At 38.1% G+C, this 12,619-nt stretch overlaps 1 protein-coding gene across 2 annotated transcripts in view; it reads left to right on the forward strand.

Annotated features, from left to right (window-relative positions):
• The window catches only part of EIF2AK2 (eukaryotic translation initiation factor 2 alpha kinase 2), a 53,699-nt gene that overhangs the window by 25,944 nt on the left and 15,136 nt on the right, over positions 1-12,619 (forward strand). For both annotated transcript variants that reach the window (XM_063124266.1, XM_063124265.1), the window contains 8 exons: positions 197-423; positions 2,795-2,921; positions 6,437-6,522; positions 7,898-7,975; positions 9,204-9,300; positions 10,521-10,555; positions 10,839-10,904; positions 11,967-12,086. In XM_063124266.1, the coding sequence (XP_062980336.1) occupies positions 197-423; positions 2,795-2,921; positions 6,437-6,522; positions 7,898-7,975; positions 9,204-9,300; positions 10,521-10,555; positions 10,839-10,904; positions 11,967-12,086 (836 nt within the window). The remainder of the gene's footprint in view (positions 1-196; positions 424-2,794; positions 2,922-6,436; positions 6,523-7,897; positions 7,976-9,203; positions 9,301-10,520; positions 10,556-10,838; positions 10,905-11,966; positions 12,087-12,619) is intronic.

Consider the following 12,619-nt stretch of genomic DNA (forward strand, 5'->3'; position numbering starts at 1 on the left):
GGATGCATATTGTCATCACCAATACACATTGCAAAACATTGCTCTGGTTAGCAAACGATATTGCAGTGCCTGCCACCAACATGGAACATGAAACTCAAGGTTAGAGTGGAGCTACCCTCCCCATGTGGTAAGGAGGAGTTAAGGAGCTGCCTCTCTCTGCTCTTAAGGAAACTTAACTTATGCATGTTGCTTGTAGGGAAATCCGGCCTTAAGACCAGTGGTGCAGCCGCTGCCCTCCCCATCAACATCAACATCATCAACCCTGCAACCATCAAAGTTGCCGGAACCGGCTGAAAACTTAACAGAAGCCTCATCTCCACGTTCAGTTAACTATATTTCCTCGCTCAATGAATATGCAAATAGGAACAAAGTAATTGTTACATATTTTTTGAAGGATAAAACTGGATTGGACCATATGCCAATGTAAGCTATCAGAAATGCTTTATTTTTATTATATATGTGCCTGAACACACATGACTCAGTGCCATGCTTCCAGACTTGGTGGCTTAATCATTATTCTTAATAATGAATAAAGCGCCATGTGGTAATCTACACTTTCCATCATCCAGGGCGTATATAGCTTTTTTAATGTACATTACACTAGCTTTCTCCAACATGGTGCTCTCCCAATGTCTTGGACTACAACTCCCAGCACCCACCAGGAGCTACTTGGTTTGGGGAATTCTCTTTCCCCTCCTGGTCTTTCTTTCTCTTATTCTATCCAGAGCAAAGAGGAGAAGACCTCGATACTTGAGGGAGGCTTGGGACCTCACTAATTGAGGGAACGCCTCTCCCATATATATATATATATATATATATATATATATATATACATACATACATACATACATACACACACACACACACACACACACACACACACACACACGCCTGACTGAGATTTGAGATCTGTTGGAGGAGCCCTCCTCTGCGTCCCACCAATGCGAGGCATACATTATGGTGGGATATGGGAGAGGGCCTTTTCTGTTGTGACACCCCAGTTGTGGAAATCCTTCCCCTTGGAGGCCCCACTGGCGCAGAGGCAGGCTTCATTTCGGCTCCAAGTTAAAATGGTTTTTTTTTTTTATCAAAGCCTTTGAGGGTTAAATTTGCCTAAAGCTGCACATAGTTTTATTTCCTTTTATTGGTTTTAATTTTTTTTACTGGTATTAGTTTGTTAATAGTTTAATACATTTTTAGCTGTGTGAATTGTTTATTGTTTTATACTGTTTGAATCTATTTTATCCATATGCCTCCCTTTGATCTCAGTGATATAGGGCGGGATACAAACGTTTTAATAAATAAATGAATAAGATGAGTTCTGCACTGAATCTGGCTTTATACAAACTGACAAGAGGATTTTTTTTTCTTCTCTTCACCCAACTCTTTGGAAAAGTGGGTTCAGATGGTTCAAGAAGGAATCTGGGACTATTCTGAATTGCAGCCTATGTGAAGATATTTTTTAGTCTTAAGATGTAATAGAAACTCATGAAACCCCATTAATGTTTATATGGTTACTTGGGGTACACATAGACATGTATTTTAACCTAATTTGGGCAAAGAATAACAAGATTTATACTGAAATCTTTCAGTATTGACAAAATAAATATATTGTTCCATACTTTACATTTGCATTATACATATGAATAGATCGGATTAATGTTTATATTCACGCTTTAAAAAATTTTTTTTGTAAGGGACCACTGAAGAAAACAATTCGGTCGAAATACATTTGGTTTTATTTTGAATAATTGCAATAGAATTTTGGTTGGTTTGGTTGTGTATTACAATTATTTTCAGAACTTACAAAGTTACTACATCGTATCTTTGGAAATAAATGAATTGGACTTAATGTTATCAATATATCTCATGATAACATATTAGTTACCATATTCCAGTTTTTGTCAGACACAGGTTTGTTGGATTGGGTTACTTTGAAAAAGCACTTTAGTACACATTTGAAAAGATGGAAAAGAAGCGCCAATGTGGGCCTTAGCTAGATGGGGCTTTATCCTGGGGGGATTCCCAGGATCATCCATGTGCGTCCACATGATGCACAGGGGATCCTGGGATCAGGGAGGGATGATCCCTCCCTTGCCCCGGGATCTCGCCCTCCACTTTAGGCCTTTTTTTTCCACGGTCTCGGGCTGAGCGTTGCTGTTAGTCTTGGCTCCTCGCAAGGAGCCAGGACTTGCGCACGGGGCGCAGAGCTCCTCAGGCTAGGGTGGGCGGAGCAGAGATTTATTTAATTTTTTTAAAAAAAGGACTTAACTTTTGCCCACGAGCGCTCGTGTGCCCCTGTCTCTTTAAAAACAAAATGGTGGGCCTGACGCCTCTCCCTCTGAGGTCATCACATGCCACGTGTGAACAGAGGGGAAATCTTATGATAAAAATATCGCGGGATCTTCAACCCTCCATTGCGTTAAACCACTAGGTCTAGCTGAAGCCGTGGTCTTCACCTGTGCATGTTGTACTACTGATTTGTTATTTCTAATCATCATCATCAACCAATTTTTTGTAGTCTGGGAACATAGAAGGACCCAGGGGGGGAATACACTGGAAAAACAATTGCATGACAATGTCATATAAATATCCCATCAAACCGAGTAGCTGTTCTGCAGTAAACACCTAGCATGGAAGCAATTTGACAGTGCAATCTGTTGTATACCTATTCAGAAGTAAATCCCACTACATTAAGTGGGGCTTGCTCCCAGGAAAGTGTGGGCTGGATTGCAGTCTTAGTCTACATCACTTAATACTAACTGATTCCCCCCCCCCACCTTGTATTTTTTAGCTTTTCCTACATCTGTAAAATTGATGGCAAAGAATTTGGTGAGGGCACAGGAAATAGTGCACAAATTGCAAAACAGAATGCAGCCAAACTGGCATATGAAAAGTTGATTCTCCAACCCGCTTCCACGGTATGTATTACACTTGCAGGAAAGATAAAGAAGTAAATTCATGATTCCTTAATGTATATATAAACCAGAGTCATTATTTATAGTTCATTTCACATTCCAGGGTAAGAAGTCAGTGCTGCTTTATGAGGCTTCTTTTCGAGGTCTGTGGACAGTATCCAGTGCTCCCTGCGTGCTAGCAGGACACACTGGTGCAATGGAAAGCTAGCAGACCCTTAAGCAAATGGATATGAGTAAAGATGTAAAATTTCTGGAAATTTTGAAGCCATGGAAATTTTCAGAAAAAAATGAAATAACGCAATACTAGCACTTTTTACAGATTGAAAGTCACTTCGTTACTTTAGGAACATAAAATGTAATTATGTCTAAGTTGGTTTTGGCATAAAATTATTACATTGCTATATTAAAAGTACAGTGTATTCGAACAATTATTACAAATTGAATTTACTTTTTAAATTTTTTACCTTTTTTTGGTAACAGATGGAGCTAAAGCTCCTGAACCGTAAAGAACACCAGAACTGTAAGGAACCTCTTTGGTTTTGCCAGTTTATGGGGAGCAGGCAAAAAACGATTAAAAACAACAGAAGAAACCATCAACATTATTAACAAAGAAAATTATTTATGTCTCTGCTAGTCCTCCACAGTGTCAAGCGGTCATAAAGCACCCATTCCCATAAAGAGAACTAAGAAAAAGGGGTGGGGGGGGATGGAAACCAAGATTCAATGAATATGCATGAAATGTATTTATTTATTGCATTTTGCATTGTATTTGCATTAATCAGACTTACTTTCTGAGCTATAGCTATCAGTTTCAGTCTCTGCTTCAGTGGTAGTGCCCCCTAGAGGTAGAAATGCATCTTGCTCTCTTGCATTTGAGAGTTGTAGACTTAGTTTGCAACATAGGACTTGCTTGTCCTTGGTGCACAGAAATTGTAATAATCTGATACTGTGCATAGTTTTTAGAAATCATTTGGAGAAGTAAATATCTGAACACCTTCTCTTAAACATTTTATTCATCATGCTAAAATAAAACATCCCATAATCAATTTTTTCTTCATATTTTTTTATTTGTTTCAATTTTTTGGAAAAAAGCAAAAAAGGCTTCGGGAAAAAATGGGGGGGAACTTTTTTTTCTTCTGGTTCCCCCCCCATCTATAGATATGAGCAGACATGCATACTTCTGGAACAGGGTAGGTCAGTGGAGCTCTGCTGGCCGTTTGGAATTGAGCATTTCCTCTTGTTCCCAGGGTTGCTTTAGGAAGTGCGAGCTTTCTGTTATGCTAGCAGTGGGTCCTGCAGGCACAAAAGAAACAGCAGGAACTTAGCAGCTGTATAGAATAGTGTTGTGTGGAACTTGTTTAGCGTTGTATTCTTGCTTTTGTAAAACTTGCTTTCTTGACAGAAATTACTAGGCTGACCATATGGAAAGGAGAACAGGGCTCCTGTATCTTTAACAGTTGTATAGAAAAGGGAATTTCAGCAGGAGTTACACTATAGTGACCAGATACAAAAGAGGGCAGGGCTCCTGCAGCTTTAACTGTTGTGATGAAGAAGAAATTTCACCAGGTGCTGCATGACACCTGCTGAATTTCCCTTTTCTATAGAACTGTTAAAGATACAGAAGCCCTGTCCTCCTCTTCATATGGTCACCCTAGAAATAACCTGTTCAAAGTGTTAAATCACGATTCCTCAAGTTGGAACCCTCCAGTTTTTTTGGGTTACAACTCCCAGAATTCCTAACTATTGGCCATGCTGGTTGGGGCTGATGGGAGTTGAAGCTCAGAACATCTGGAGGGTACCAGATTAGAGAAGGCTGGTCTAAGTAAAAGTTAAACTTAAAATTAAGTATGAAATCTGATCAGCAATAATATTTACATTTTGATTGGTAACAGAGAAGTTGGTTCTTAAGAACAAATTGTACCATGAGATAAAACAGGTGGGGTAAAGTTAGATTTTGAGAACTGTTGGTAGTTTTTAGGCAACAACAAAATAACTCCCCCTCACATTACTGAAATGAAAAAACCAGGGGTGAGTGGGGTCTCACGGAGTGAGTTTTGGACTGGAAGGACTGTGAGCTCAAGTTCATTTCAAATATTCAAACCAAATTCCTGGGCTCAGAATTCTTGGATTCTTTGTATATCTCTTTATATCTGGCCTTGTTTGGGGGATCTCAGGGTGCTAGTAAAAAAAAAATGTTAATTTTGCAAGGCTGAAGTCTACCCATCCCTAAGACACCTTGTTTTCTTTACAGGTGTAAACCAATTAATCAGTTAAACGTGTCCCCCCTTGCAGACTTGAAGCAGTATCCAGTGCTGTCTGTTTTCATGTTGAATTGATTAACATGGTATACGAACATTCAGTCATGTGACTGAATCCCTTCTCTGGGCATTATTGCTGCTTTGTTAGCCCAGGGGAGGGGTGCGAGACAAGATATGACACTGAGCATCGTCAGTGAATTAACTGTTGTTGGGAATGTGTGTAGGGAGCTGTAGGACTCCCTTTTTAATCTGGAGTCAGATGAAGAAGTGAAAGTATCTAGAAACTGTAATGGACTGGATGGGAGCTAATAAACTGAAGGGTCAAATTCAGACAAGTAGGTTTTGTTGATAAGTGGCCTAACTGACTTGGGAGGCGGGTTTCAGAACGTTGTGGTTGGCCTTATGCTCCCCCTTAAGAATCATCTTTGTAATCTGAATTTGCTGATACACATGGACCTCACCTTGGATACATTGGTGACATAACACACTTTGAGCAAGCTTATGTTAGTAAACCAACTGAGACTCCTGGCCAGAGGTAGTCCGGACAGAGTTATTCAGGTCCCACTGACACCTATGTTGACCATTAATCATGGGGCTGCTGTTGAATATCCTGTAGAAACTGGCTTCCTCTGTATTTCCAAGACTAATTCCAAGTGCTTGTGCTAATCAGGGTATCTCAGGGGCACATTAACCTGCCCATACTTTTGAGAACTTTTGAGGCCCTTCTTCAGTTTGCCCTACCTTCTGACACAGGTAGCTATTTATTCCCTTAAAGATATTAGTGTGACTATTCAATAAAATAAGATTTTCACTTCAAAAGTGCACCTTGCTGTTTTCAATGGAGCCTATTCTCAGGTAAGTATATATAGGATTATAGCCCAGTGGATTATTCTAAAAAAATCCTCAATAAGTTTATATCTCCATTGGATGCTAGAGCACATGCTTGGGTAAATTCAGTCTGCTTATTAACTGTTCATTCACACAGTGACAGTCTCATTATGTAGGAACATTTTCCCATTGAGATCTGTTAATCTCTCCATTTTCCAAGAGCATCTCTCCTTGAGTGATCATGTGATGAAAGATCTCAAACAGTCAGGATGTCATATGATAATTGCAATCGTTATCACTGACATAATTTAATAAATCATTGCTGTCAAAGTACTGATTTAATCATGCCATTCCTTCCATTTCCATTGTTACTTTTTGTTGAAAAATATATTTTAATTTGCAGTTATTCAGTTATTCTGTATTATTTTCCAGACTGAAAGAAGTGCTACCCATACAAATGGTTCTACAAATAGGTCGTCTTCTGATTCCCAAGAAACATCAAATGAGGCATCTGTGGAGTAAGTTACATGTTTAATGAGGTCATTTTAAAAAATACTCCCTACTTTAGGAAATATTTATTTATTACATTTATATACCGCCCCATAGCTGAAGCTCTCTGGGCGGTTTACAAAGGTTAAAAACAGTGAACATTAAAAACAAATATACAAAAACTTAGAACCATCAAAAGCATAAAAACAACAATTTTCATTTAAAGCAACTATTCTGGGGTCAGTTAAAAACTCAGCATACTTTGTTTGTCTTGACCTGGAGCCGAAAAGATAACAATGTTGGCGCCAGGCGAGCCTCGTCAGGGAGATCATTCCGTATATAATGAAAACGTACAATACAGTATCCCACAGTGAACAACAGGGACATTTAAAAGTAACAAAGCCAAACTAAAATAGAAAAAGTAAGCATAGTAAATAGTAAAAGTAAATGGCAATGGTGATGTAAGACAACAGTGGAGGTGTCTTGATCATAGAATTCCTTCCTAATGGAAGTAAGACTAGCACCTTCTTTCATGTCTTTTACATGGGTGTTCAAGACACCTTTATTCCACCAAGCTTTTGCTGTATTTTAATCTTGCCTGTTTGTGTATCTATTTTATCTGATTTGTTTTGCCTTATTTTAATTGTGAAAGTGTTCTAAAAGTTGTGAATTGCCTTGGGGGCTCTTTTTAGGGCTGAAAGGGTGGCTCAGTTCAGACAACATGTTAGTCAACACAGTGTGAAAACTCTTAATGTTTGAGTTTTTAGGGGGTACTCTCCACACAACATGTTCTAACTCCGCTGTTGTGTGACTGTGGGCTACTGTGGAGTTGAGTAAAATCTATCATGATATTTGATTGACAGTTCCTCCACTCTCTCTCCTCCCGCGGTCCTCCTGATGGTAGCCCATCAGCTATTGTTGCAAAAAAGCAATCCCGGTGGCTCTCCTAGAGGGGCACTTGCTCCTTTCACTGCTCTTGCCAGGGAACTCTCTAGCCAGTGGGAAAAGTCTTATAGCTGTTGCCCCTGTGATCTGGCAAAAATAGAGAGATGATTTTAAGATTGTGGGTCAGTCTTCATATCATCATAAGCTTAAAGGCAAGTTCTCTTCATATATGTACACATATAGAGATCACTAGGCCTGAAGAAGTGACTTGTTCTACTAAAGTCATTAACTCAAGTCTTCTTCCCAAACCAAAGAATTGCCTGACTTTCTTTAAGCAATGTTTGGGGAGATGCTTCTTTCTTCACTGGGTTGGCTTTTTTTTAGGGTTAAAAGTTCTTCAGGTGGAATCTACAGCTGCCTAATCTGCTGAGGTTTTTCTTTTTTTCCCCTTTTGACAGTATGTTGTGGTTGAAACGATTGAAAACATTTTAAACTTCAATCTGAAAAATTGTTTTTTAGGTCTGTTCAAGAGTCCATGGAAGTTGCTTCTGACCGGTCGGAGAGTATAGCTTTTCGGAGCTCTGGTGTATATTCAAAGTAAGGGACAGTTTCAGTGCCAATTTAAATATTGGGGAGGGATATTTAATTTTTCTTGACATCTTTGTGGAAAAACTACAAATCTCATAAGGAGAGAGGGCTCTTTCTTCTAATAACCAAATTAGTTCCAGGCTAACAAAGGCTTTCTGATTCTATCCAAGATTTTGAGTAGCTATAATTTCTAAAATAGATTAGGCTTCTTGGGTGGGTGGGGCATCAGCCTGAATAAGTAAAATAAAAATTAGAAGCAGCATAGCCCCTTTGCCTTTATTCCTGTAGTAATCTATCTTTTAAGTTTGGGTTATTTAACAAGCTATATAAAAGCATACATAGCTTCGGCTATTGGGCGGTATAAAAATGTAATAAATTATTATTATTATTATTATTATTATTATTATTATTATTATTATTATTATTATTTTGCCATACTTTGAGTGAGTTTGATAGGAATAGTTTAGAAGAGATAATGGCCCTGTTCAGAAGACAACTTTAACCACGGTAGTTAAGATTTTAACCACCGTGGTTTAAGGTGTCTTCTGAACAGGGCCAATCTTGGTAATATTTTGTTACGTTAATATTTTCGCTGCTCTCCTGTTAGCCTCACTCTACTTATCTTTTTTAAATTCACCATTGAGACTACAAAAGTGAAGTCATTGCTAAGAGAAGAAGGCTTTGAACTTGGAAAGATGTCTTACATTTGCAATCATTATTGAGTATTTCCTAAGCTGGGCACATATTTGAAACAAATTAGAGTAAGATAACTCCATAAGGATTCCATGCTTAAAGATGGCCTAAAAGTAATTTTAAATGGATTAAATAAATAAAATAATACTAGCGTTATGAAATTTAGGACTTGATTGTTTAATGCCCAGCATAGATTGCTAGGAGATCCTGCTAGTACCAAACCTAGCCTCAATCCCATAACTGCTTATCAGGGAGTAAGTCCCATTACATTCAGTAGTCCAGTTCACACATCTCAATAACCCAGAATTGTTGCAAGCAACATGAATGAACAGTTCAAAAATATATAACAAAGATATCTACAGCATTTGTACCACCTAGGCTTTTGTGCAGATGCTTTATTATTTTACCATAAATCTGTTATGGACATCATATCTGCTTTTGATACAATACAATTAATGTCCCTATATCGACATTATTTGCCTTACCAGAAAAGTGAACTAAGTGGAAGAAATTTAACAAGTAATACATATTTTTTTCCCTGTAGTGGTACTGATTTTGATTCAAAATATAAGGATGCAGGTGACAGACCAGCTAATAAAATTGATGCCGTTTATCCAAGTGAAATCTCTTCATCTTCTCTGGTATGGTATAAAAACTGTTTTCCTCTCATTACTTAGTGGCCTGGTTTTCATATTATGATGGCAATTTCTGGATTTAACCCAAGAACTGTGGGAACGTTAGAATGAGCAAAGTGTGTGAACCATATGCTTGTTATTTCCACTTTCAATTAACAGGTCAGGAATACCCCATTCCTGAGTTTTTTTTATGATATGTGAACCCGGACATTCTGGAATGTTTATGGGTTAAATTACTGAGTTAACCCTACAACAAATTAGTGGGTTAACTCTGGGTTGTTTAGCAAAGAAACAACCCAGAGTTCCAGGTCACAGAACAAACCAGGAACTGGGCTGTTAATTGAAAGCAGAAACAATGACCAGATGGGAGGCAGTGTGCTCATTCCTTTGCTTGTCCTCTGCAATTCCTGGGTTAATCAATCCCAAAATTGCCTCCATGGCATGTGAACCAAGGCTGTATACTCTCTGCTATTTAGTCTTGTTTATGCATTCTGAAATGTTAATTCTGCTATAATGGTTTATAGGCCAAGACTGAATTAACAGACAATGACCCTGTTCAGACGATACAGTAAGCTATGTTGGTTAAGCATTTTGAAGTAAACATTATAGCTTAGCATGTCATGACCATTCCTAAGCATGGTGGCTAAATAACCACTGTTTAAACATGCTCACTAACCATTTGTTACAAAAGGGTGTTAGCAGTCTAATCATGGCTTAAGCATGTTATCTGAACAGGCCCATTGGTTTGCCTGGTACAGTGGAGTTTATTTTTTTAATATAGTATATTTGTATACTGTCCTTCAGCCAAATGGCCCCAAGTGTTTCTGGGCAGGCCAGTGGAAGAGAGTAGAAGAAATGCAGGCTGGGAACAATGAGGATGGGCAGTTGAATGGCTTCCCTCAGTGATAAGGTGCCCAAAAAGAGGGAGAGCAGAGGCCTTGGAACTCTAAAGCAGGTGGTGGCATGGGGTTCCCTATTCTGGATCCTTTGGCATCTCAGATCTGGGGTATTTGTACTGGGGGCCATGGGGTTTAAACCAGGAGGAGCCTTCTCTATCCCTTGGTTCAGGAAATTGGTGCCTGGTTTGCAGGGCTCCTGGTTTGAGCCCTGTGAAAATCTCTACTATGTTCTGCATTTTGATTTTGATTTTAAGTCGAAGCATTTGGCACTAGGTTTCAGCTGCTGTGCTTAAAAGTAATATATTTTCCTTCTTCATTTTGTTATAGGCAAGTCCCAAAGGCCATGCTGTGAAACCTAAAAGGTAAATGTTTATTTTTGAAATTTTTGATATTCAATTGATTCATCAGTCAGAGAAAATTATTAACAGCAAAAGTTAATGGCATTTTCACATGTGTTGGTATATATTACTTAAGGGTATAATCGTATGCATGCTTAGACAGAAAAAGTCCTACAGTCAGCCCCCAGCGTGTCAGGCTGGGGAATGCTGGGAGTTGTATGACTTTTGTTTGTTTGTTTAAACATGCGTAGGATTGCACTCGGAAGTGTTGCAAAGTTTCATTTCAACTTTTTTTTATTTTTCTAAGAAAGGAGAAACCATTGGCACCTAAATTTTCAAAATCAACGCAAAGTAAATACACCATCAATGCCAGGTAAGAATAGACTTCCAAATAACTGTTGACAGTTTAAAATACAATTGTCCTTTCTTACCTTTGAAGTTTGAGGTCACATGGAATTGACATATTTGCATGGGTAAAGAATAAATAAAGGTATAGATGGAAAGATGGTTCGTTATTAGGTAATGTCCAGTGTGCACATAGGTGACTACAGGGCTTCTCCATTCACTACTATGAAAAGGGTGAGTCCATCCATGCAGTGGGTATGTTTGCAACTATTTTTTTCATGACACTGCGCAGCATCAGGATATTTTTGTATGATAGTTTTGATTCTTTTCCATTTGCAAGGCCTGGACTTAGCTTTTCTTCTGGATGTTCAGATAGTGACTATGGCAGAAATGCATGTGTTTAAAAACAAAACAGCTGACCAGTTGATAATTTTTTTTATAGATTTAAAAAAAAAATAACCTAAAATTTAAAATGTTATAGCTTTAATTTTTTAAACATATACATATAAAAACAGATTTTAAAATGTGAAACGTTTTAGTGTAAAACTAGCTTTAGTCACAATCAAGAGTATGCTATTACAATACTACCTATAAGCTAAGCCATGTTTCCTCATTGAAGTTTGTCCCGTTCCTGATTGGTGTTGGAAATGATTAAGGTATGGATCAATGTAGCTTGATCAGTCTTCTTTAAGAAGAGGTGTAGTGGCTCACCAGCCAAAGCTGGGTGAAGGGTGCTCCTCATCACAGCAGCCATGTGCAATGCTAGATCCAGGAGCACCCCAAACTGTGAACCTGATCCCTCCAGGGATATGTGAAGATGTTGGGTGGGCATATATTAATCTGATCGCATTTGAGTTTGGGACCAGAGCATTAAAGATCACACTGAGGGTTTTCTTCTTTGTACATTGTTGGTGCTAAATAAATAAATAAATAATTTTTAATAGATGGGGGAAATATACCTGGTCACAGTCTTTTGGATATAAGGCGGCGTATCATGATTTCAACATGAAATTTGTAATCCAACAGTCTTTCTAGAATTTTGCCTCATATTATGCTAAGACTTGCTTTAATTTTTTTTTTAAAAAAACAGGTTTCTTGAGGACTTTGAAGATATAGAGAAAATTGGCTCTGGTGCATTTGGGAATGTTTTCAAGGCAAAACATGCCATTGACAAAACGCTATATGCTGTCAAACGAGTCAAACTTATTGTGTAAGTTATCCTGTGCTTGCTTTTATTTTAATCAAGCTATTCTAAGCCTTTTAAAATAAGTGCTGCTTTCCTCATTAATGCTACTTGATGCTACTTGAGATCATTTTAGTCCTAGTTTCAATGGAATTAAGGGACACTATTTATGTGCACATCCATTTTTATGCACAAGAAGAGTTTACTAATACACAAGCATGCAAATCTGGGGTGGGGACATGCCATTTCTCTTCCATTGTTTGACTATGTATTGTATTTTGAATTAACATCTTCTTGCATATAAAACTTGAATTATCTACGAATAGTGATGATTGCATTTGTCATCAGGAGAGCAACAGTACTGCAACAGAGTAACAGTGTGTATAATAAAGGAATTATGTCTGTAAGACCCCCATCACATCTACCTGCACTGCTTGCTATGGGTATGGATAAAAACGTCTGTCCAGATGTGTTGACTTGACAGCAACTTTACATAATACCCAAACATTATTTGTTAGCTGTAAGATTATTTTACTTTAGCTGAAAGTAGCAAGCCAAAA

The sequence above is a fragment of the Elgaria multicarinata genome, chromosome 4, assembly GCF_023053635.1.
Source record: "Elgaria multicarinata webbii isolate HBS135686 ecotype San Diego chromosome 4, rElgMul1.1.pri, whole genome shotgun sequence".
In the NCBI taxonomy this organism is placed as follows: Eukaryota; Metazoa; Chordata; class Lepidosauria; order Squamata; family Anguidae; genus Elgaria; species Elgaria multicarinata.